Below are 26,061 nucleotides of genomic sequence, written 5' to 3' on the forward strand. Positions count from 1 at the left end.
TCCATTAATCACAAGAATGGATTAATATATTTGTGAGGGCAGAGCTCTAATAACCTCATAAAGGTTCCATCTGGTCCTATCTCTTAATATTTCATAATGGAGATTAAATTTTAACATGAGTTTTGAAGGGGAGAAACCATAATCAAACCATACCACTGCCCAAGTTTCTCAATCAGTGTCACTAAATGGTCACTCTGCACAGTGGTGTGCTAGTAAATGTTTACTAACCTAGAGTATGTGTAGGTGATGGGGAACCCTAATCTGTAACATCTGCTGATTTCCATAGTGTAAATATTCCCATCACAACTGATTTCAAGCTACCAAGTTTCCCCACTAATCACAGAGTTGGTCATCAGTTCTCATGAGTGGGTACAAGAAGCCTCCAGCACACCACTGACAGCTCTTTGCAACTGCCCTGTTCCTTCATTCTCCAGTCTGGGGAGCAATTTTAGCCTCCAGGTGCTTCTGCACAAGTAGACACCTAGTGGCAAAGCCAAGCAAACTGTAGACAATGTACAGCCTAAAAAGTATGGGAAAAGGAGTGGGAACCACCATCACCCAAACTCCCTACCTCTCTCTCTTAATCAACCCTGGGGCCCCTCCTCGCCAAGAAAGGCTCAATGCCTCGGGAATGCCCAAAGGGGACCCCTGCAGGTCTCCCTGCATGTTGTAGCTGGTGTGGGATAGCCTGATTTGGGATTAGAGTAAAAAGTAACTCTTTATAGTAGTAATTTCCACTGAAGGATATGGAAAAAGACATAACAACTCCCCAAAACTATCTGACCCGGAGGAAGAAGGAGGAAGAAGGCAATCATTAATCCTCCCCCAGTAAATCCTTTCCCAGGAACAATGGGCTCCCGAGGGGAAAAAAGCAAACTTTCATCCCTTCCCATCAACAATGGGACCTGAAGGGAGGATGTGGATACTGAAATGTTAGGCCCTGCACTGTTACTCTTTCCCATTGCTGCAGATGAGTCCTGGAAGGAGACAAGGGTAACAATGGATCCCAGAGGAAGAAGATAAATGGTGAACTCCAGCCAAGTTCTGAGTTTTCATCCCTTTCCAGTAACAATAAGTTTTGGACCTTTTACAACTTTTTTCCTGACTGCCCAAATCGACATATTCTGCTTCGGTCTCCAATGATTAATTCACTCTCATTGCAACCTATAAAACTCAGAGTCCCTCTGTAACCAGTAGCCATTTTCTACCCAGAAAGTGAGCCCTTCCAGTGATTCTGCTGCAGAATAAAGGATATTGCTGATTCATTTGAGGTCTGATTCCATCCCAGTTATTTGTACATTAATAATGATGCTGAAACCGTTTTGATTATTTTTGCTTACATCCGCTGCCTGCCTGCGGACCCCCAACTTGCCAGATGGCTGACAATTGCCAGAAGGGCACCTCAACCCAAAGCAGCCACTACTGCATTCATAGAAAAAGAGCTACTCAGCATAACTAGAGATATTCATTCACAATAAGTACTTCCTCCTAGGTCCTGGAATTTGGCCCCATACTTCAGGGCCTTTCTTTGATAGAAGACTTTTCTCTGGCCTTACTTGCAATTCTGGCCTCCCAAATCTTAGCACCCTATATCCTAACGTACGATATGGTAAGAGGGGTCTCTCTAATAGCAAAACTATGACACTAAGTCCTGGTCACCAAAATCCCATTGTAGCAGCAACAGATTGCTGACCACCAAACATTCCCGTCCCTTTCCATAGGGTATTCATAAAGAAGGCATCCACTTAGCCCAGGACCCTATTTTCCAGATCCCTAGAGGGACAGTGTGGAGAAAAGATTATTCACTCAAACATTAACCTCCTGGCTTCTGCTTCTCCAGACCAGTTCCTCCTGCATCCTGAGGCAATCATCACCCCATCCCAGAAGCTGCTCTTACAGATCTTCTCCAGCCCACCCACACCCTCTAGCAGTGACAGACCATTCTTCTCCCACACTGACCTATGCCCTCTGGTAAAAATCAATTGCCTCTATTGACTAGCTCTGGCTCTCGCTCTCAGACAAGTGTCTTTGCCCACAGCAGGCTGCATGTCCTTGCAAAACCATCTCTCTTGGAAAAGGCCTGAATTTCAGCCTTGTGTGGAATCCCTCTCCTGAGTTCTCATTCCTTCACTAGCATAAAGTCAGTAGCTGCTTTCTGAATGGCCAATAGTGAACTCCTTACAGTCCTTTTTATTTTTTTCACAAGTTAACAACTCTTAATAATAAAAGTTACCTGTTCAAATTACTGGTATGGTTTGTCCCCTGACTTGACCCTGCATGACAATCCTGATTGACCCAATAATACAGCACAATAACATACAGTCTTGCTGCTATCATTTATCTAAAACCCAAACCAAAATGAAAATACCTTCTTCCAGAAATATGTGTGAGAGTGGGAATGAGAGACAACATCAGGAAGACAGTCCAAGTTATATAGATACACCTCACTCATCCATGATCCCACATAGCCAAATAAAAACTAGAGAGAATTGGGAGGGTTATTAAGAAATCCTTCACAAACCTTCCAATTCTCCATAGTACATAAGACTGATAGAGTTAGGGTGGTCTTTATTAAAGAATTCTTGAGAAAACTGCCTTCCTGTGGAACACAGTCTAATATTTTACATCTGATTCTGTTAAAGCTTTGGGGTTCACCCTCTCCACTCCATTCCACATTTTCTGTGTTCTAATGGATGGAGACTCCAGGCATTAGGTCTTGCAGATGCAAACAGTCAGATGACACAGGGAAAAGCATAGAGCAAGTGCTTTGAACAAACAGTCCAATTGCTGGTTCGGTCAATTCAAATCATAGTTAAATTGGATGGGATAGATATCAGCAAGTATAAACTCAGATTTCTTTGGGATGATCACTGAGGTAAGGACAAAAAATGGATGGGGACGCTCTCTCCTCTCCAGCAAGCAATGTGGAGTACAAGGTCTACTACGACTAGTGAGATTCAGTTTAGGATAGTTGTTATAAAAGCCTATCCAGCAGTATGTAAAAGAAATCAAGACTCTGTGGTGGACTCAGAAGGTGTTGGAATTCATGAAAACACCCTTGCAAATGCTTTAGGTCTTGCTCTAGTAAAATGTCACATGTCTAAGAGCTCATGTAGCCTGCACTGCACACCAGAGAAAGGGGAGCCACTTTTCCTATAGATTTTGCTTACCCTATAAGCTTCATATGGTAAGAGTGAGGTTGGCCACTCAGCTCTCTATCTTTTCACCTACTTCCCTGTTACCAAATTTCATGGAACACAGAGAATGTGGAACAGAGTGGAGAGGGTGAACCCCAAAGTTTTAACAGAGTCAGATGTAAAATATTAGACTGTGTTCCACAGTCGTCATGTCACCTTGTCATCTTTCCACACCTCTCATCATGTCTTGGAATGGAAAACTTCTGACTTCAGCAACAACCTCGCACAGGATGGACATCCTCAAGGGCCCTAATGTAATATTTTTCAAACATGATCATCTTCATCAGTTTTAGTATTTTCCATATGGAAAACCTGGAAGGTTAGAAGGCAGTAGAAATATGGACTGCAGCAATTAAAACCAACATTCCAAGACAAAAGACTATTGAGAAAGTTGAGTTTTATTTTTTCTAAATGATTCTTCACGAGTAAAATACAGAACTGGAGTTCCTGATCTGATCACTCAGTTAAGGAAAATGAAGCAGCTTAAGTGTCCAAGCTCACAAGGACTATAAACCTCTCAACCAAATCAGTCCTGATGACCAAAAGATGGTTGAGCTGGTGGAACATCTGCAAGTATATCAATCCCCCTGGATGTTCTCTGTGCTAGAAAGACATTGTCCTGTGAGATAACTGGCTCCAAAGTATTAAAGTTATTCCCCATCACTCACTAGGAAAGAGAAAAAAGATTTAGTCTTGTAGAAATCCCAACAAAGGAGGGAAATGGATGTTTCAGGTCTTTGAAGGACTAGTTGTAGAACAAGTTGCAATCTGGCCTCTCTCTGGCTGTTTTCACTGATGATCAGAAAAACTAGGAGAGAATAATATTAAGATATCCCCACTATATCCTTTATAATTACCATAAAATGTGCTGAAATCTGTGCAAAAATCCAAAACCATGATGATAACAGAACACTGACCTCTTCCAGGTCAGGACGACTGAACTAGAAGACCAGGGAAGCACATACCTTGAATTCTCTCACTAGAATGACACACTACTAAAGAAATGTCAACTATGAGCCTGTAGTCAAAGATACATGTTAGTTTTTCTGGCCCCTGAGCTAACAAGATTCAGGTCTGGTTCCTTGTAAAGGACAATCCTACTCACTGGGTCAAAAAACACATCAAATATGAAATAGCATCAAGCTACCATAAAACACTCAGCTGAGATGTTTTGTCACTGGAGGGAGCCAGAGTCCACCAAATATAATCCAAGGGTCAGATATTCTACACAAATTTTGCACCAAGTGGCATGTATTCAGGAAGAGGTCTGGCACTTAACAAATAGCTTGTTTTCTGTAACTCCATGTCCCCTGATAAAACAGAGAGAATGAAGTCAATCCTAAAAGAAGACTGCTTAGCATTAGGAGTCAGTTAGGTTGTGAGTTTACACTTAAAAGGGCTAAAGGGTTAAGATTAAAATTCAAGGTAATAAGAATTTTATTCTAAAAACAAATGTGGCTAGCAAAAAAAAAAAAAAAAAACATTTTTTTTAATTTGAAAAGAAGGTGAAGGATTGAGTCATTGGTGCTTCTATTCTCAAGCCTTCCCTGCAATGAGAGATAGTATAAGCACCCAGCTTAGCATCCAAATCTAGAGTTTCAAAATCTTATTGGGTAACCTCAAAAAAATACATAGGAAATTAATCTAACCAAGAATGTAAAAGAGTTCACAATTAAAATTATAGAACACTGAAGAAAAAATTGAAGAACTTAGAAGATGAAAAGACAGCCCATGATCTTGGATAGGCAGAATCAATATTGTCAAATGGTCATACTACCAAAAGCAAAATACAGATTCAATGTAATCCCCCTAAAAATATCAATGACATTCTTTACAAAATTAGGAAAAAAATTCTTAAATTCATTTGGAAGAATAAAGGACCCAGAAGAGCCAAAGGAATACTAAACAGGAAATATGGAAGCAGAAGGCATCATAATAACTGATCTGAAATTACACTGCAGAGCTGTAGTAACAAACAGCATGGTACTGGCATCAAAATAGACATGAAGACCAATGGAACCAAAATAGAAAACATGGAGACAAATCCACATACCTATAGCCATGTGATACTTAACAGAGGTGCCAAAAATATAACTTGGAAAAGGGATATCCTTTTTAACAAATGGTGCTGGAAAACACGATAGGTATATGTAGAAAAATAAAACTAGACCCTTATCTCTCATCCTATACAAAACTCAAATCAAAGTGGATCAAAGATTTAGGAGTAAGACCAGAAACTTTACAACTAGTAGAAGAAAACATGGGGTCAACACTCCATCATATAGGTGCTGGCACCAACTTCCTTAAGACTTCCAAACTGCAAGAAATAAAACCAAGAATCAATAAGTGGGATGTAATCAAACTAAAAAGTCTCTACACAGCAAAGGAAATGATTAAGAGGATGAAGAGAGAGTCTATAGAATGGAAGAATTAGTCAGCAATACCTCTGATAGGGGATTAATATCCAGAATATATAAAGAGTTCAAAAAACTTAACATCAAAAAAACAAATAACACAATCAATAAATGGGAAAAAGGACTAATCTGAAACTTCTCAAAAGACAAAACACAAATGGCCAAACAACTATATGAAAAAATGTTCAATATCTCTAGCAATCAGGGAAATGCAAATCAAAACTATACTAAGATTTCCAGCATACTACAGAGATACAGCCACATCAATGTTCATAGCTGCTCAATTCACAATAGCCAGACTGTGGAACCAACCTAGATGTCCTTCAATTGATGAATGGATAAAGAAACTGTGGTATATATATACAATGGAATATTACTCAGCTATAAAGAATAATAAAAGTATGGCATTTGCAGGCAAATGGATGAAATTGGAGAATATCATGCTAAGTGAGATAAGCCAATCTCAAAAAACCAAAGGATGAATGATCTCGCTGATAAGCGGATGATGACACAAAATGGGGGGTGGGAGGGGGGCAAGAATGGAGGAAAGAGGGACTGTATAGAGGGAAAAGAGGGATGGGAGAGGTGGGGGAAGGAAACAATAACAGAATGAATCAAACATCATTACCCTATGTAAATGTATGATTACACAAATGGTATGCTGTTACTCCATGTACAAACAGAAACAACATGTATCCCATTTGTTTACAATAAAAATAAATTTAAAAAAAACTATACTAAGATTTCACTTTATTCCAATCAGAATGGCAATGATCAAGAATTTGAACAATAAATGCTGTCAAGATTGAGGGGGAAAATGTACACTTGTACATTGTTGGTGGGACTGCAGACTAGTACAACTACTCTGGAAGGCAGTATGAAGATTCCTCAAAAAAAAAAAAAAACTGGGAATAGAACCCCCATATGACCAACTACCCAACTAGTTAATGGGATATGCAACTATCCCACTCCTTGGTATTTTCCCAAAAGATCTAAACTCATCATACAACTACAATACAGCCCCTTCAATATTTATAGCAGCACAATTCACAATAGCTAAATTATGGAATCAACTCAGCTGCCCATCAATATATAAATGGATTAAGAAATTGTGGGATATATATAATGGAGTTCTACTTGGCTATAATAAAAGGAATGAAATTATGATATTTGCCAGTAAATGGATGGAAATGGAAAATATCATGCTAAGTGAAATAAACCCAACTCAGAAACTCAAAGGTCAAATGTTTTCAGTCATATGTGGAAGCTAGAGTAAAATAAAGGAAAGGGGGAGGGAAGGATGTGATAACATAAAGAACAAGGGAAGGGGAGGGGGAAGGGAGGGGAGGGGAGGGGGAGGGGGAGGGGAGGCTACGCTGGTTGCTTCACAAGATATATAAGCTAACTTATCAGAAGGAAACAGGAAAAAAGACAGTCAAGAAGAGACTTGTTGAAGATAGAACAAATCTGACCTCAAAAACTGTCCTGACTAAATGAGCCTGAAATTAATTGGATCATCATTCCAATGAAAATGTTTTTAATTGGAGATTCTGGCTAATAAGGAGTATGAGGGACCAGATTTTCCCTCCAGCTTGAAACAATATTAAAAAATACAAAAGATATGAAAAAAATGTTTTTTAAGTCCTTGGACATCAGGCAATAAAAGCAATGGCCCATGAGAGAAGGGAAACAAACAAGTGGAGTCCTACAGTTACTCCAAATTACTACATGGAAAGTTTGCAAAGTTGAAGTTCAGGGAGGAGAGAATATAGTCAGAGCCCAGTGGTCTCCCTGAGTTGAACAGCTCCTTGAGAGCTGTTCAGAATCCTCAGCAATTAGAGTTCCTTGGGCAAAGTGCTAAAAGGAAAGATTTGAACAAAAAGAGAACTTTACAAATATAAGGATTAAAGTATTCTGCTGATTAGCAATCCATAAATGCATATGAGAAAACTACCCGAGGTTAAGGAATAAATACTCAAATGAATTAAAGAGTACAATCCCCAGAGAAAATTTAGGGCTGATAATATGCCTAATCTCATCATCAAGTAGGAACATTTCACAATTCATGGAACATTAGGTAGAGCACTCAAAATACTTTGCCTAAGTAGTGGAGAAAATTAACCCTAGGCTTAATCTACAATCTCAAGTAAAAATAAAAAATCTTAAAAGCAAGCCTGAAATAGATTAAACTTCTTTCAAATAATTGAATAATATACCAGAAAAAAGCTCAAGAATATTTGTGGGAATAAAAAAATATCTGGCACCCAATAAGATAAAATTCACAATGTCTGACATTCAACCACAAATTAACAGGCATGGAAAGACATGGAGAAATATGATCCATAATAAGGAGAATATCAACCAATCAAAACTGATCCAGAATTGACATAGATAATAAAAATGAAGCAAGGACGTTTAAACAGTTATTGTAATGCCATTACATACATCTAAGAAGCTAGAGGAAAGATCAAACATGTTTGGCAAATACGTGGACTTTTTTAAAATTAAACTTCAAAAGCTACAATGTCTATGATGACAAATAGAGTAGATGAGATTAATGGCAAATTAGAAATTGCAGAAGATTAGTGAATTGATGACCTATTGTTACAGGGATGAACTCTTCAAACTCCAATTCTTGCAGTCTAGTCAGAAAGATTTCAGACATGTTGCTCAGAATAACAGGCATGAGTTTTTTAGAAGGGATAGGAAAGGGGAAAGGGGGACGACCTCGAGAGAGAGAGAATGGGTCCTCTCAGACAGGAGAGGAATAGTGCACCTCTCTTACACTCCAGTTTCATTGAGGATCCCAAAGAAGTTTCCAGAGAGTTCAGTCCAGGTCCACCTCCTGACTTTTAACTGACAGCAGGATGACAACAGACTTTCAAGTCCCATCTGCCTTGACAACTCTAGGTCACTTGGGCCTGTGCTGACCAGGTGACACCTGTTCTTACAAATTTTATGCTTGGATTATCCTTATCTTCCTGAGGACTCTGGTCTATGTCAGGGACATAAAGGTCCTCCCCCTTTGAGGTAACTTGAGTTCCTCCTGTCGACATTATTTAAGGCCTGCATTTCTCCTACAGAGAGAAATACAGGTAGTTTGCTGAGGAGTGTGACCTATGCTGTCCACTTAACCCAGATGGGATTGCAGGTAAATTGCTCCTTGGAAAAGATAGCATGTGGGGGTCAGCACAGTGGGTCCATTTTATATAATTATTCCCTTGACCTCATGTTTCCACCTCTCACATCTGTCTGTCCTCTAACACTAGCAGTAGAAACTGTCCAAAATTAAGAGAAAGTTAAAGAATTGAAAAAAATAATAAAGTATTGGTGACACCTATAAGATACCTTCAAGCGGTCAAATAAATGTGTAGTTACACTCTCTAAGAGAGAGAGGATTGGAAAAAATATGAAAGAAATCTTCCTTAATTTGATGAAAGCTATACACCACAAATCCAAGAAGTTCAAGAAACCATAATCACAAAAACATGAAGGAAACTACAGCAAGGCAGGATCAGCAAATTTCTTAAATTAATTCATTTAAGAAAAAAATTTTAAATGGCCAAAAGAAAAAAATTTACATTGTATACAAAGATAAAGAAGGCAGGAGATTCCTCACGGGAACAATACAAGCCAGACAGTAGAGCATATCTTTAAAATTTTAGATTTTTTTTAACGTTCATCTAGAATTCTTTACCTAGCAAAAATATCTTTCAAAAAACAAGGCTAGGTAAATATTTTTTGGATACACAAAAGTCAAATAATGGATCGTCAGACTTGTACTATAAGAAATATTAAAGGAAGTCATTCAAGAAGAAAAATGATCTCAGATGGAATTCCCATCTACACAAAGAAATAATGAAGAATGCCAGAAATAATACCTATGTGGGTAAATATAAAGAATTGTTCCTTATTATTTAAATCTCTTTAAAGGTCATTAAACCATTTAAAAGAAAAACAATAACATTTATAAATTAAAATTTAACATTCTTAACAAATGTAAATTTGTTATATTCATAACATATGCAAAATACAGTGTATGACAACAATATTACAAAAGCTAGTAGGAAACAAATAGAAGTATTCCATTGCAAAATTATTTTATATGATATGTGAAGTTAAATAATATCACTTGAAAGTAAACTAGATTAAGGTAAAGAGATTTACTATAAACCTTAAAGCAGTATTTCAATACTGAGAAAACCCAACAGGTATAGGTGATAACACCACAAAGGAGGTAAAATGAATGCATTCATGCACACACACACACAATCCTAATTAATCCAAAAGGAGGAAGAGCTAGGGATTTGGCTCAGTGGGAGAGTGTTTGCCTAGCATGTGCAAGGCCCCAAGTTCAATGCTTAGCGCACCACACCCCAAAAAAGAGGGGAAAAATGAGAAAAGAGAACATGTAACAGAGAGAAAACAAGTAGCATGATGGTACATTTATACAAACCATATCATTACTCGTATAATTGAAAGGCAGATGATCTGATTTTTAAAAAACACCAAACTATATGCCAACTACAAGAAACTCACTTTAAGGACATAAATAAGGTAAAAGTAAAATGATAAAAAAGATATACTATACTAATACTAATCAAAGAAAGCAAAGTAGTTATTTTATCATAAAAATAAATTTTAGAGCAAATAATGTTACCAGATACAAAAGGGTCATTTCATAACAACAGAAGGGTCAATTTATCTAAAGAACATGCTTATTATGCATCATACTACGGCAGAGTTGTTTTGTTGGATGTTTAAAAAATTGAAAGATACAGGCTGGGGATATAGCTCAGTTGGTAGAGTGGAGAAGGCCTTGGGTACAATCCCCAGCACCACCTGGAAAAAAAATTGAAAGATAAAAAAGTGAACAATATTGAGGAATTTTCAACAACCACATAGTGAATTTGATCAAAAGTTTTCTCTCAATGGTTTAAAAAAATATTTGCCTCAAATCAGAAACAAACATCCAACAAAAAGTTTAATCATTTTTAATTATTTTATTTGTTCTAATTAGTTGTACATGACAGCAGAATGTATTTATATATTTTGATAGATCATACATAAATGGAGTATAATCTCTTATTTTTCTGATTGTACATATTGCAGTATCGCATCAGTCATGCAGTCATACATGTACATGAGGTAATAATGTCTGTTCACTCTACTATCATTCATAAGTTTAATGATTTTTAATCATTTAAATTTAAATTTGTAACTTCAGCCAGCTTTAAAACAGCTTGGATTCTTGCACCAAAAAGTATTATTATATCCGTTATGAAAACTTGTTAGAAAATCATGAAAATGTTCTAAAATATATATTTTAGAAAAATTCATTTTTCAAGTAAATTTCCAAACAACTGCCCATAAAAAACAAGTCCTTTCAAATGAAAAATTAATGGATTCAAAATGTGAAAATCTGTAAGTATCTTTCTTTAGTTTTAGTCGAATCATGCAATATAAAATACTGTTCAATTATTATTTTAAATACAGTTTGCCTCCAGGACATCCAAACCTATGAAGAAATGTTATCGATTCATGATCTAAAAGATCAAACTTATGACACAGATATTTTTAATCTTTTACTTGTATCAAAGAATAATTTCTCCTAGATACGAAAAAATAGTTTTTATAATGATAGATAGCACTCCAGCCATATTAGGATTTAATGGAATTTTAAAACAAGAGACTGATGTTTCCCTTATTGCCTCATTTACTCTGTGAAACATACTAAAAATATTTCTGCTCAATTTTTCAACAGATTCCATGAAAAGCATCATGGGTGGATATAGAATCATCATCAGTTTATAAAACTATTGAAAGAAACAGAAGGCAATGAATTTTTTATTAGGTTTTTTAAATTAGTGTTTGATAAACATGAAGGTGAAATTCACTGTGGTATATTCATATATGTACATAGCATAATTTTGTCAATTGCATTCCACTGTTCCTCTCTTTTCCCATTCCTCCTTAAGAATATGGAGAAAAAGGTGCACTCATACTTTGTTTGATGGAACTGAAAATTTAGTGCAATCACTCTGGAAAGTGGTAGGGAATTCCTCAAAAAACTTAGAATGGAACCAGTATATCACCCAGCTATCCCACTTCTTGGTATTTATCCAAAAGATCTAAAATCAGCATACTATACTGATACAGGCATATCAATGTTTATAGCAGCACAATTTACACGAGCCAAGTTATAGACCTAGCCCAGGTGTCCAAAAACAGATGAATGGATAAAGAAAATGTGGCAATGATTTTTTAATGCAGTCCATACTTATATTTCCTCAATAATATGTATATCTGTGAATGAGCTAAATTAAGAACCAAGAAAAGGAAAATTTAGCAACCTAGCAAGCCAGGTATGAGAATTAATGTTGAAAATAAAACTTTTCATAATACAAATCAGTAATTTTACATTCACCCAACATAAGTGAAATCTAAGTCCCTACATATGCCAAAGATTTTACTTTTAACTGGCTGATATGTAAATTGGTAGCAAAAACAAAAATTTGAAAAAGATTTTGTGATATCAATTTAAAAATTATTTTCAATTACATAATGTCTCTTTGAACTCAGTGTTAATACTTAATTGACAAAGTTCATGAATTTACTTAACTTGAACAGACAGAATTTTGAAATGTTGTTTTTGTTTCAAAGTCAAATCAGTTCTAAAAAGATGAATTAGTTTTGTCACTGACTTATAAGAAAGTGAAATGCAACCATTTAACTCAGTTACTCGAAAACTTTCAAGTATGTTTAGAGTAACTTGATATGCGATCTACTTTTTTTTTTTTCAACTGTAAATTCTATTAAATCTAAACAGATGGAGCATTTCTGATGAAAAATTACTGTGAAAACTATACGGCCAATTTCAAAGACAGTGTGGAAAGTAAGTATATAAACTATCTCAAGTATATTTCATATTAATTGTATATTTGGGGTATATTGTTTAAATAAAATACAACTAAATAAATTTTACCTGTTACTTTTCTAGTGTGGCTACTGGAAAATTAAAAATTATATCTGTGGTTCACATTATTATTTCTATTGAGTAGCACTGAACTAAACTAGGACCATAGAATTCTGCTCAGGAGACCATAGGTTTCTGACTGGTTTTCAAGAATAAGCCTCCCCAACTTTGTCATAGATCTAGACTATTTGGTTATTGCAAGAATTAAATAGATTAATATATGTAAAGTACATGGAAGATCTGGCAACTAGTAATAGCTAAATAAGTGTTGGCTATAATTATTGTCATTAGTATTATTTACCAAGATTTTTAAAAATACAAACTTTTTTGAGAACTGAGGATTGAACCCAGGAGCACTATACCACTGAGCTACATTCCCAATCACCCCCTCCCTTTTTTAATTTTGAGACAGGATCTCCCTAAATTGTCCAGGCTGGCCTCAAACTTGCCATCCTTCTGCCTCACCCTTCCAAGTAGCTGGGATTATAGGTGTGCACCATAACGGTTATCATCAAAATAAAACTTAAAGAAATCCACCAAGAAAAATAGTGCCCGGCCCAGATTTAAAATACACACATCATCAATAAAAGAGTAAACTGCAAAAAGATGAAAACCTTCTCTAATAAGTTTGTCTCACCAGAGCTGTGACTACCGAAGCCTGAGTGAGGCTATTGACTTGGCTCAAGATTTAAGAGGTTGTCAAAACAGAACAACAACAGTCAAAATTAATTCAAAAAACCCACCATGAACAAAATATCAAAAACGTAAATAACAGGAGCTATGTTACCACGTTCTCCCTTCGCCCCAGGTCCTAATATGGCTTGGAAAGAGCATGACCCGTTCTGCTTCAGTTCTCACACTAGTCCTGCCACTTCCTACCTTAGGCTGAGGCTGAGGATAAAGAGTTGACAAAGGGGCAGCGCTGGACCTCGCCTAGTCGCCAAGAAGTGCTTGTCATCTTCCAAAAGTTGGACCTAACCCCACCCAAGGAAAAAAGACCTTCTGCAGCCTGGCCGGAAGTGGGCCGAGGGCCTGCTGGAAACACCCAAGCTGCCCTGTGGCCCTTCCCAGAATACCCTGCGATCCAGAGCCAGACTGGGAACCCAAGCCGTTGTGCCCTCGTGGGAGCCAGTGCTGCTTACCTGGCCCAGAAACGCCACCATGGACCTCCCCGAAGGAGAGTACTGGAACTGGAGCACTGTGGGCCTCAGTTCCCAGAGCAGTGTGGACACACTCTCAATGGCTTTTTACCTCCTCTTGGTCCTGGGCCTCGGCCTGTGGGTATGATGTAGCTCCAGGGGAGGGCGGAGCCTGGGACTCGGGGTAGGTTTGATCCCTCTCTGACAGTGCCTTGTCAACACCTGGCCTCCTGGCCCCTGCCTTGTGCAACTCTCCACCCTTCCTTTGCTTAGCCTCTGCTCACCCTTCCTGCCAAGAGTAAGCATGCTTCCTCATCAGCAAAGCCATCCTTCATCATCACCTCCTCACGTGCCCTGCCACCCTCCAAATAATCAGGTCAAATTCTCCTAGAACCTAAAATCTTAGGGGTATTTCACAAATCCTCCTTGTTTGGGTTTTTTATTTGTTTGTTCGTATGGTTTTAATGATTTTTTAGATGTTGATGAAACTTTTTATTTATTCATCTAATTTATATGTGGTGCTGAGAGTTGAACGCGGTGCCTCACACTTGCTAGGCAAGTGTTCTACCACTGAACTACAACTCCAGCCCCCTACTCCTTGTTTTGATAATCATGATGATGAGAATGATAATCTTCCCAACTTTTCTGTGAATAACATAGTCTGCCCTTCCTATCCAGGAGTCCTTTATCTGCAGGTTCAACAAAATATCAAAACTATTTGGAAAAATGTGCATCTGTACTGCACACAGACTTTTTTCTTGTTATTCCATAAACAATAGGGTGTAACAATTATTTCCATTGTTTAGATATTATAATATCTAAATTATAACATCAAAATGATTTGGATTTTGGTATCCTCCCTCAGTGAGTTCTGGAATTAATCCCCCATGGATATAGAAAGAGGACTGTACTGTTATTTGAACTGAGGTTCAAAAAGGTTAAATAATATCCAGGGAATAGTGGAGTTCAAGTTCAAACTTAGAGCTGACCTGATTCATAAGCTTAATTACTCTGACAAAAATCATGTGTAACTTAGTGCTCTAAATGCTCCCTTTAAATTTGAGTAAAGAGATTATATTTTCTCTTCTAGTATAAGGTTGTCTCAGTAGGGTAGAGTCACATCTCTTTTACTGCCATCTGTCCACTAGAGCTTAGCATGTAAGCTCTCAAAAATATGTCCCTTAACCATACCACCAAGGACCAGACATAGCCCTTGTTCCACTAAAATATCAAGTGTGTATGAAAACTTTGGGTAGTGTCTCAGTATCTCTCCTTGACTAAGTTGTTAACCATCAGAGGCCTCTGACTGGCCTGCTTCAGCAAGCAAGAATAGCTGGTGACTAGTCCATCAGTTGTTAACCAGTGGAAAAGCTTTCATGCTGGATGGCCTCCTCCCAGCCAAAGTTTTAATGCCCATGTAACCTTTATTTTGGTGTGCTCCACCAGGTCACAGGCGGATTTTACAGTGAAGCTGGCTTTTGAAATTGCAATCATTGGACATTCTCAAAGGCTTCCAATGAGTCATCTCTCTATTGGGCAGATGGACTAATGAAGATAGAAATTCCATCCTGTTAAGAGAACTTTGTACCAGAACTAAAAATACAGTCGACCTTTCACATCCAAGAATTCTGAATCCACAAATTCACCAACTGAAATTTTTTTAAAAATCTGTGCTGAATATGTATAAACATTTTTTTCAATTATTTCTTCAACAATACAGTTTTACAACTATGTAATATTAGATAGAAGAAGTAATCTAGAGATGATTTAAAGTAAGTGGGAGTATTATATAGGTTATGTACAAATGCTATACCATTTTATATAAGGAACTGGAACATCCTCAGATTTTAGTATCCATGGGGGCTCCTGAAACCAATCCCTCACGAACGCCAAAGGATGACTGCTTAGGCCTTTTATTCCAAATGTAAAAGGCAAGCCTGAAGTATTTATCCAGATCATTCAAACAAATTATTTTCTTTTCTTCAATGGCCTCAGTTATTAGGTGGTCTAGGCAGGGGCTCTGAGTGCGCATTTGTATGGGAATCCTTGTCCCAATTCCCTTATTGTTTAGGAAGCCCACACACAGCTTGCTCTTGGCACCAATTGAGGCCTCTGTCTGACAGAGGTCAGAGAACTAGTAAGCTGTCTGGTCAATTCCAAAGGAAACTTGTTGTTTCTGCTCTTCTTCTGGGAGCCATAAAACATACGCAGTATCTAGAATACTCTGATTCCTTTCCTTCTTTATTTTTATCTTTCCCTTGGTTCTTTTTGAGATTCATATACTGTTGTTAATTTCAAAATATTTACATTCTCATTGTAAGACATGAAATATAAGTATTTTAAAAATAAGTTATTCTTTCCCAGTCCATTCCCATCTCTCTGAGATAGCCAGGGACCATGTATCCTTCCTCCCCTATGCACATATAGATACATATATAGAGTTTTTGTGTTGTCTTCACAAAAAAATAGAATCATATCATACACGTTATTCTGAAACTTGCTGTTTTTCACTTAGTTTATTTTGTAGAGTCCCACAGGTCAATAGATATAGATCTAATTCATGTTTTAATTAGCTGCATTATGCTAATACAAATATGTACTATTCAGCTCTTCTCTACTAATTGACCCTTAGATTTGTTGCCAGATCTGTTCGTTTAATGTATTGTTGCTTGTTAACTCATGTAACAGAGATTCCCAAAATGGAATTGCTGAGTCAGAAGAGCATGTTTACTTTAAAATTTAAAAGATACTACTAAATGGCAATCCCCAAATGAGACTTTCATTTCTCACAAGCAGTTTATGAGCATGCTCTTTCCCCAGTCCCTTACCAGCCTTATTTAATTTGTTTTTCCAATCTGATGAATGAACAGTAGTAGCTCATTGAAGCTCTAATTTATGCTTTTCAAACTCTGAGTGAGACTGAGCATTTTTTCATGATTTTATTGTCCTCTGATTTTTCTCTTATGAGAATAGCCAGTTTATTGCCTATTATTTGAATGAAGTTGTTTGACTTTGCTTTTATCAATTTATCTTTCCTTTGAACCACTAATATTTTTTCTAAACTATCATATGTCTACACAAATGTTTTTCAACCCCAGAACTACTGACTTTGGGGACTGAATAATTCCATTGTGGGGGAGTTGGTCTGACCTGTACATTACCAATACTTAGAAGAATCCCTGACCCTGACCCAGTTGTGGCAACCAAACATGTCTTCAAATGTTGCCAAATTTTCTCTGGAAGGATAGAATAAGTCAAGTTACCCCTATTTGAGTACCACTGGTCCAGACCTGTTAATGGTGTCTTTTTGTTATTTGAGTTTTTGTTTTCTTTAAAGGAAATTAACAATCTCTCTATTCTTTTATATCTTCTATATATTTTGCCTGGTTTAGAATCATATTTCTGCTGGGTGCAGTGGCACATGCCTGTAATCCCAGCAGCTCGGGAGGAGGCAGAGGCAGGAGGATTGCAAGTCCAAAGGCAGGCTCAGCAACTTAGCAAGGCCCTCAGCAACTTACTGAGACCCTGTCTCAAAATAAAAAATAAAAAGGACTGAGCATGAGGCTCAGTGGTTAAGTACCAAAAAACAAAAGAAAAAGAATTGTGTTCCTTTACTCTAAAACTGTGAAAATATTATACGAATTTTTCTAATATTTTGTAGGTTTTTTAATATTTAAATCTCTGTATCATCTGGAATTTGCCTTTTTATGTGATGCAGTGGGAGGATTCTATATTTATTTTATTCCAGTTATTAAATAAACCACCCTTTTCCCACTGAATTGAAATAAATAATTGCATAGATGAACTCCTTTTAAGTACTTACAAATACAAGTCTACTGAGCCCTCCTATTAAACTGGGAAGTCAGTCTTTGTTGCTGATGCCTTAGCCTTTACAGGATGTTGAGCCAGGGAGGTATACATGTTTTAGGCTCTTGTTTCTATCAATTTCAGTCCAGAGATCTTGTATGAAGTGTTGGATGCATCTTCCCTGCAATCTAACTGTTGTGGTTTGTTATTTTATTCCAGAGGGAGAGTAGGGAGGAAGAAAGAATCATGGATATGTGCTTAAGTCACCTTCTTGCCAGAACCTCCACTTTCTGTTTGTTCTTTTTAAAATGGAAAGAAAGAATGATTTCATTCCTCGTAGAATGTTTTGTAAATTCGAAGTCTCGTGTACCTCTACCTACATACAAAGACACCTTTCTCAAGAAGGGTTAGCTATACCATAGTAGGACCTTTATAGATATTCACTGAATGGATGAAGTGAGATTGATTTAATATATGTGAATTTAGAGAGTTACTTTTTGGGTTTAAGGCCTTATAACATAAAGAGAATGCCTGTTAAAAATGCAGATACCTTGAATGGTGGCAGAAAGTTCACTCTTTGCATGGAAAACTATTTCTATCAACCAGCTATCATTCTTAGCTCATGCTAGTCGTGGAAAACCCAGAAAAGCTTCTCTTTGGTCTTTTGACCATATCAGATCTGAGAATGAGAGCTGAAGGCCCATAGTAGTAAGGACTTGATAAATTGGAAGAACACCATAGTAATGACAGTATGATTCCCCTCTGGAAAGAAGCTAGGCATATGTTCAGGAACATTTGCTATTCTTGATTAACCAGTAATCTTCCAGACTCCACCAGAAGCTATTGCACTAGCTATTTGGGGAGGGGGTGGATAAAGCAATCTTTTTTCACAAGAGTACAGAGAAATGACCATGACCCTACAGTCTCATAGTTGGAAGAGATGATAGTCTCCAGCTAGGCAGTCATGACTCTCCTCTACCGCAGGGTAGTATTTAGATATAGCAGATTCTATTTCTAAAAAGAAAGAAGGGAAGAATGAATTTGGGGGAAAATGAGAGTTATCTCTTTGAGAAACCTGTGTCTTTGGAGTAGTTTAATTTCTTCTATTCCACCGGGGTGTTTTTTTATTTCTGTTTTAGGCTATGATATCAAGTAGTCGTGCAACAATAAAAGACTTCTTCCTGGCTGGCAGAAATCTATCATGGTGGTCGGTGAGTAAACCTTGCATGTGGCAATTCATTTAGGGAGCTGTGTGTTAGTTTGTTTATTACTTTAATGTAGATGACTTATACAAAATAATGTGAAGTTGCTAAGTCAGGCATGTCATTTAATTAGTAGTTTCCTTAACTCTTTTAAGTATTTTCTTAATCTAAATGTTCCCATTCATCACAGTTTAGTTTAATAACCATTTACTAGGTGCCCAGTGCATACGTGGCATTGTTCTAGGCTCCAGGACATAGGTAGAAAATAGACCACCCTTCCATATGGAATAGCAGACTCAAGAATGAGAGTAGGATACATATTTAACTAATTAGAGTATATTACAATGCAGGACAAGAAGTTTATTAGGAAGTATACAGACCAGATGTGCTTGATGAATGATTCAACATACGAAAGGTCTTAAGGAGGTGGGATTATGTGAGCAGCATTTAGAGATGGAATGTTTTCTAGGTAGACAAAGTATGAGGGCATTCCATGCAGAGGAAGCAGCATACCCCAAAGCATGGACGTGCAGAACAGCATAGAGGCTGCTCCACCTAGATGAAGGGAAGTAGAGTTAAAAGTAGAACATTTTTATTCTTTGTATGTTAACTTATGGATTATAAAAAGAGATTGGTCTAAGAGGAATAAATCAAAAACCCCCACAATAGTGGAGGCAGTTACCCTTCTGTAGCCCTGTATCTTTACTGGTATGGGTAGGGGCACCACAGGGAGAAGGAAGATGCCAAGCATAACGTATGTAAAAATATACATACATTTCCCGCATAGGAATTTAAGATATATTTAGAAAATTGTGTAACAACCAGGCCTTTATTTAGTCACTTATTCTTTGTCCTCAAATATTAACCAGTCTTATGACAAGAATTTGGATTTTCACATCAGGATAACCTCCATGTCTCTAGAGAAAAAAATGTCTTTATTCAAAGGAAACAGGAAAGCACAGTCATTAACTGATGGATCAAGCAACGTTAAAGAGGCCTTGTTTCTGTTATCTGGGAGATTTGAGAGAAAGCTCTTTTTAACTCTCTGCATTATGCTTTAATTTTCTTTTTTATAAACCTAGTATATGAAGAGATTGATGTAGCAAAGTGCTGTTTGCACTGGGCGTTGTACTTAGTTTATTTTTTGATGGGAGATTCTAACAACAAGATCTCCTCCTGAGCTATGAAGCACCCAGTCTTTAGTACCAGCCACACTGTGGTCCTAGACAGGTGTTTTCTGTTCCCAGAGAAATAGGAATCTGCTGTCCATGTTACCTTGTATAACTGTGAAACTTGTAATGGGTTTTCATAAGATATTGATATGCTTAACCTCCCAATGTTTGTACATATTTTGATTTATCAATTTCTTTTTCATTATTAGGATTTTTCTTAGAAAACAAAATACATTAAAAGCAATTGAAATACAAGAAAATTTGCCACCCTTTCTTTTTTCTTTTATATTCTTGTTCAATCAGGAAATATTGATGGATATCAATAGTCTTGTCAGGGTCCCCAGTTACCTCCACATCGCCTGTTTTTGTGGTAACTTCTCAGTTCTCGTCTTAACCTCTTTAGCTGTGGCATCTGAAACCCTCAGTCCTCTACCCCTCCCGTTTGGTTGCCTGGCTCTCAGGCTCTCATCCCTCCTTATTTCTTTAGCTTCCCTAGATTCTGCTCAGACTCTCTTGCAGGTTCTTGCCTGACTCCCCAGATTTTTAGTCCTTTTGAGATTTTAGATCCCCTTACAGCTTCTGGGGAGCACCAGGTCCTTAGTCCCTGCCTTCTGTCCAGTTACACTCCTCACTTGACAGTCTTATCTCGTCTCATGGCTTTAAATACCTACCACATGCTAGCAAATTCCAACTTTTTATCCCTAACCCAGATCTTTCCCTTCAACTGAATTCCTTTACTTGAAAGACCCAACAGGGATCTCACACTAAACATGTCACAAAGAGAACTCTCAATTTTGCTGTGAAAATCTGCTCCTCCTGCCATCTTCTTCATCTTTTTAATAGCAACTCCATCCTTCTAGCTGCTGGGATTCACAAACTTGGAGTCATCTTAAACCCTTATTATTCTCTCACATCCAATATCCTATCCATCAAGAAATCCTGTGACTCAGTCTAAAAAATATATCTGGAGTCTAACCAGTTCTCATCCACTCCATCTTCAGCTCTGAGCGGCCATCATCTCTCACCTGATAAATTATAATAGCCTCTTCTCTAGACTCCATACTTCTATCTTTGCTCCTGTATTTCTAGTCTCAAAAATACAGCTAAAGGGAGTCTTTTAGAACTTTAATTAGACAATGATGCTCTTCTGCTTAGAACCTTCCAGGGGTTCCCATCTCACCCAGAATGAAAGCCCACTGTCATAATGACCTACATCAGGCTACAGATGATTTACACCTCCTTTCCTCTCTTAGAATGCCTGTCCCCAGTTCTGGCCAGTGTCCTCGAGAGCTCCTGTCTCAGTGCCTTTCCATCTGCTGCTGCCTCTGCTTGGATTTCTCCCTAGCTATCCCCACAGCTTGCTGTGTCAGCTCTTCTGGTATTTCTTAGCTCTTTTCTCAGGACAGTATACCCTGACAACCCTATTATTTAGCATTCTTATCCACTTTCCCAACTTTTTTTCTCTATAGTACTTATTACTATTTCCTGTGCTATAAAATAAATCCACAATATATTGAATTTATTGTTTCTCTTCTTCCCCAAAAGAATGTTAGCTTCATGAGGGCAGGGATAGGACTTTCTCTATTTTACTTACTGTTGTATTCTTAACACCTACAACATTGTACCTGGCCCTTAGTTGGCAGTACACATTAATTAATAATTATTGAGCCAAGCATGGTGGCATATACCTGTAATCCCAGCACCTCAGGAGGCTGAGGCAGGAGGATCACAAGTTCAAGGCCAGCCTCAGCAACTTAGTGAGACTCTAAGCAACTCAGCTAGATCCTGTCTCTAAGTAAAATAGTTTTTTAAAAGGACTGGGGATGTGACTCAGTGGTTAAGCACCCCTGGGTTCAATCCCTGCTACTAAAAAATAAATAATAATAATAACTAATATTATTATTGAAAAAATGAATAATTACTTTATAGCCCATCTTTTCATTTCCTCATGTACTATGAACAACTTTCAGGATTGATAAACATAGATATACATATAGATATTTTATATGTATATGCAGTTTCATAGTATCATATCATATGGACATTCCATTACTTATGCCCTGTATTATTAGGCAATTTACACTTTATATAATTTTTCATATTATGGTAAATGTAGTAAATATCCTTAAGACTAAAAATAGCTACCATTATTTGAGTACTTGTTACATGTCTCTTCTAGATTACCTTGTCTTTTATTGGTCACTTCTAAGCCTTTTTAGTCTTGTGTACTACTTTATGTTAACATTGCCAATGCTGTTTTCTTCTTGGTTTCATTTACCTAAAAGCCTTTGTTGTTTTCAGCCTCCCTTGATAATTTGGTTTTAAATGTGTTTGATGCCAATGACATTATAGTTGAATTACGGTTTTAAATGGTGTGGGTGTCTCCACTCCATTCAGAAGTTATTATTGGTTTTGGAGGTATTTTGTTCCTTTTATGTGCCTCTAGGACTTTTTCATTTTTAAAGTAACAGATGTTGGTTGTAAAAAAACAAAAATTACAGTCTAAGTATGGAACTTGAAATATTCTCCCCATTCCATCTCTGTAACCATAATTCTAGCCCCAGAAGCATTTTGTTATATATCTTGCCAGAATCATTCCCACGCATATGTAAATATATATGTGCACAAATGTAAAATATATACAATTTTAGAGATTGTTTTTATATATAAAATTTATCATATAAATATAGTATACATTATATAATTAAATATATATATAGTTTATTTTTTTATTTATTTAATTTTTTTTTTTGGTACCAGGGATTGAACCCAGGGGCACTCAACCACAGAGCCACATCTGCAGTCTTTTTTATTTTGAGACAGGGTCTTGCTAAGTTGGTTAGGGCCTCACTAAGTTGCTGAGGCTGGCTTTGAACTTGCAATCCTCCTGTCTCAGTCTCCTGAGCTGCTGGGATTATAGGCCTGCATTACCACACCTCGCTTATTTACCTTATTTTATCACTTAATAGAGCTACCTTATTCCTTCCGTGTGCTACATTGTACTTCATCACAATCATGTACCTTAGTATTTTAACCAGTCTCACAACCAGTTACATTGTTTATAGTTTTAAATTATTTCAAACAATTATACTATACTAATATTTCTGCTTTGGGAAATTACAAGTATATTAATGGAGTTTGTGGAAAGTGACAGCATAAGTATGACTATTCTACCTTTTTCATTTTCTCCCTCTTTACTTGTCTTCTAATTCATGATTAGAGGATGTATAGAAAAAACCTAAATGAGAATTCTGTCCAAGGAATAATCCCTTTTGAAAAAGTGTGAAATTTGGTGGGAGTTTGCATTTGTGAGATCTGACATGTATTTATCTTTTTATTTTCAGATAGGTACTTCTATTTTTGCTACACATATTGGCAGTGGCCACTTTATGGGCCTATCTGGAACAGGAGCATCTTCAGGGATCGCTATTGGGGCCTTTGAATGGAATGTAAGTAATACCTTTTGCAGCAACTAACCTCAACCTTTATTATTGTTCAAATAAAACTTATAAACTTAAAAACTTGCTTGCAATCTGGAATAACTATGAAAGATTTATTGAGAAGTTGTGGGGGAAAGGAACTATGTGTTTGATTTTTCAAAAGGATTGTGTTGGTTTTCATTCTTAGTAAATAACAAACAGACTGTTTATATCCCTACAACCACAGGAACATAGTGAACAAAGAACTGTTAGGATATTAGGTAGGGAAAAGATTATATTAAAATTTAAACATATATCTATATGTATATGATGTTCATATACAGATATATATGTGTATGTATATGTATATATAGTGTATATATAGACATATCTGTGTGTATATGTTTATCTTTGCAGTACATATTGAAAACTGAGCTCTTTGAGAAATTCAACTTGTTGCTATAAATCTCCTAAGTAATCTCCCCAAAATACCAGTTCCAACCATAAAACATGTAAAATATTGGATTATTTATTTAATTAATGGAATATATTTGTTGTAGGAAATATAATTCATTCACCCAAATTATAAATTAATTTTAAAATCATTTAGTAATCAGAAAGCTCCACATTTTTTTGTCTCATCCTTGTACTTCTAGTCTATAAAACATAAAGAATACTTCTACAGAGTCAAAACCTAGTAAGAAGCCCTATTCATCATCACTATGAACTTCTCAGAATTTTCAAACTTCTCTTTTCTTCATATACTCACTTCACCTTACCCTTTTTTATAAATAAATCCAGAACCAAATTTGTTACTTAATTTCAATTGTGTGACATTTTGACATAGTTTCTCTCCTTTTTCCCTGAATGTTTTCTTATTTTTTAACAATCTTATAAATTTATTAAAATATAAACCACCCTCATTCTTCTCTGGGAGTAGACTAACAATAAATCAAAACTAAATACATTGGAAATGGGCTAAGTTTACTTCCCCAAATTAAGACTTTTTTATAAACACTTGGAATGTTGACTATCCCTATAATCCCAGCTACTTGGGAGGCTAAGGCAGAAGGTTCACAAATTCAGGCCAGTCTCGGCAACATAAGAAGACCCTCAGCAACTAGTGAGACCCTGTTTTAATTTTTTAAAAAATAAAAAGTACTGGGGGAAAAGCTCATTAGTAAAGTGCCCAGGGTTCAATCCCCAGTACCAAGAGTAAATATTTTTAAAAATAAATAAATATTTTTAAAAAGAATCTTTTGTAGGTAAAGATCATGTGCCTGAAAATTAATTTCTTTGTTCTGAACGGTGTATTCTTGGACCTTTATTTGTAAGTCCCAAGTAATGATACATATATCAGGCTCAAACGTAATAGTAACTGAGCTTGCATCTCATTTAAGAGCTTGACCTCGATGGGCCCCTGATTTAATTGTTCTTCTTTTTGGTTTCAGACTATATTTATGGTCTTTGTTCTTGGTTGGATATTTATTCCTATTTACATTAAGGCTCGGGTAAGTATCCACTATCAGTTACTCTGTTCTCTAAATATTTGTCTCACAAATTTTGCAAATGTACTAAAAACATCCTAGAGAACAAGTTAAACTTCTTAGTCTTTTGACCTTGTACTGACCTCCCTAAACCCCAAGATGCCTACAAGACATCATTCTGCCTTAGATAAACAGACACCAATAACTGTTGGCTTACTCAAGAGTTTATCCTTTAAAGCTCTTATAGAAAACATTTTAAACTTTATTAAAAAATAAAACCTAAATAAACGAAGAGAACAACTATGTTAAAGATTGGAAGACTCAATAGCCTAAAAATGTCAGTTCTCCCAATTGGTCTGTGTGTGGAATGTAATTCCAAACAAAATTCAAACAGGGTTTTCTGAGGAACTTGACAAACTGCTTCTGAAATAAATGTTTAAGAGTATAAGAATAACAAAGATGTTGCTATCACAGATAAAGAAGATGGATTTGCCCTACCAAATATTAAGATGGTGCACACCTGTAATCCCAGCAACTCAGGAAACTGAAGCAAGAGGATCAAAAGTTCAAAGGCAACCTTAACAAAAGCAAGGCACTAAGCAACTCAGTGAGACCCTGTCTCTAAATAAAATACAAAATAGGGCTGGGGATGTGTCTCAGAGGTTAAGTGTCCCTGAGTTCAATCCCTGATACCCCTCCTCACAAAATAAAGAATTTATTAGAAGGCTGTAATAATTAATGCAGTTTAATATTAACACAGAGATAAACTCGCTCCTGTGATTTATACAAGTGTCCCCCAAAGGCCCATATATTAAGGAGTTGATCCCCAGCCCATGGTGCTGTTGGAAAGTGGTAGAAATCTTTAAGAGGTGGGGCCTAGCTTCTAATCATTGGGGGCATACTCTTGAAGGGGATATTCAAACCCCAGCCCTTTCCTCTCCCTTTTTTTCCATCCTGCCTTGAGATAAGCAACTTTCTGTGCCACACACTCTTGCTGTGATACCATAACAGGCCCAAAGCAATGGGGTCAATTGTTCATAGACTAAAACCTTCAAAACTGTGAACCAAAATAAACCGTTCTCTTCTTAAGTTGATTTATCTCAGGGGGTTTTTTTGCAGTAATAGAAATCTGACATACACACATACCCATAAGTGAAAGAGGGGAAATCCCAGAAACAGTCATCATATATGGACATTTTGACTTATGGCATTGATGGTATTGCATGCAGATCACTAAAGAAAGGAAGG

The 26,061-nt window shown here is 36.7% G+C and overlaps 1 protein-coding gene across 1 annotated transcript in view; it reads left to right on the forward strand.

Annotated features, from left to right (window-relative positions):
• Positions 1–13,748: 13,748 nt before the first annotated feature.
• The window catches only part of LOC124991469 (sodium/glucose cotransporter 1-like), a 70,623-nt gene continuing 58,310 nt past the window's right edge, over positions 13,749–26,061 (forward strand). The window contains exons 1-3 of the mRNA XM_047562168.1: positions 13,749–13,868; positions 23,252–23,356; positions 24,778–24,837. Of these exons, the coding sequence (XP_047418124.1) occupies positions 13,749–13,868; positions 23,252–23,356; positions 24,778–24,837 (285 nt within the window). The remainder of the gene's footprint in view (positions 13,869–23,251; positions 23,357–24,777; positions 24,838–26,061) is intronic.

The sequence above is a fragment of the Sciurus carolinensis genome, chromosome 8 (genome assembly GCF_902686445.1).
Source record: "Sciurus carolinensis chromosome 8, mSciCar1.2, whole genome shotgun sequence".
Classification (NCBI taxonomy): domain Eukaryota; kingdom Metazoa; phylum Chordata; class Mammalia; order Rodentia; family Sciuridae; genus Sciurus; species Sciurus carolinensis.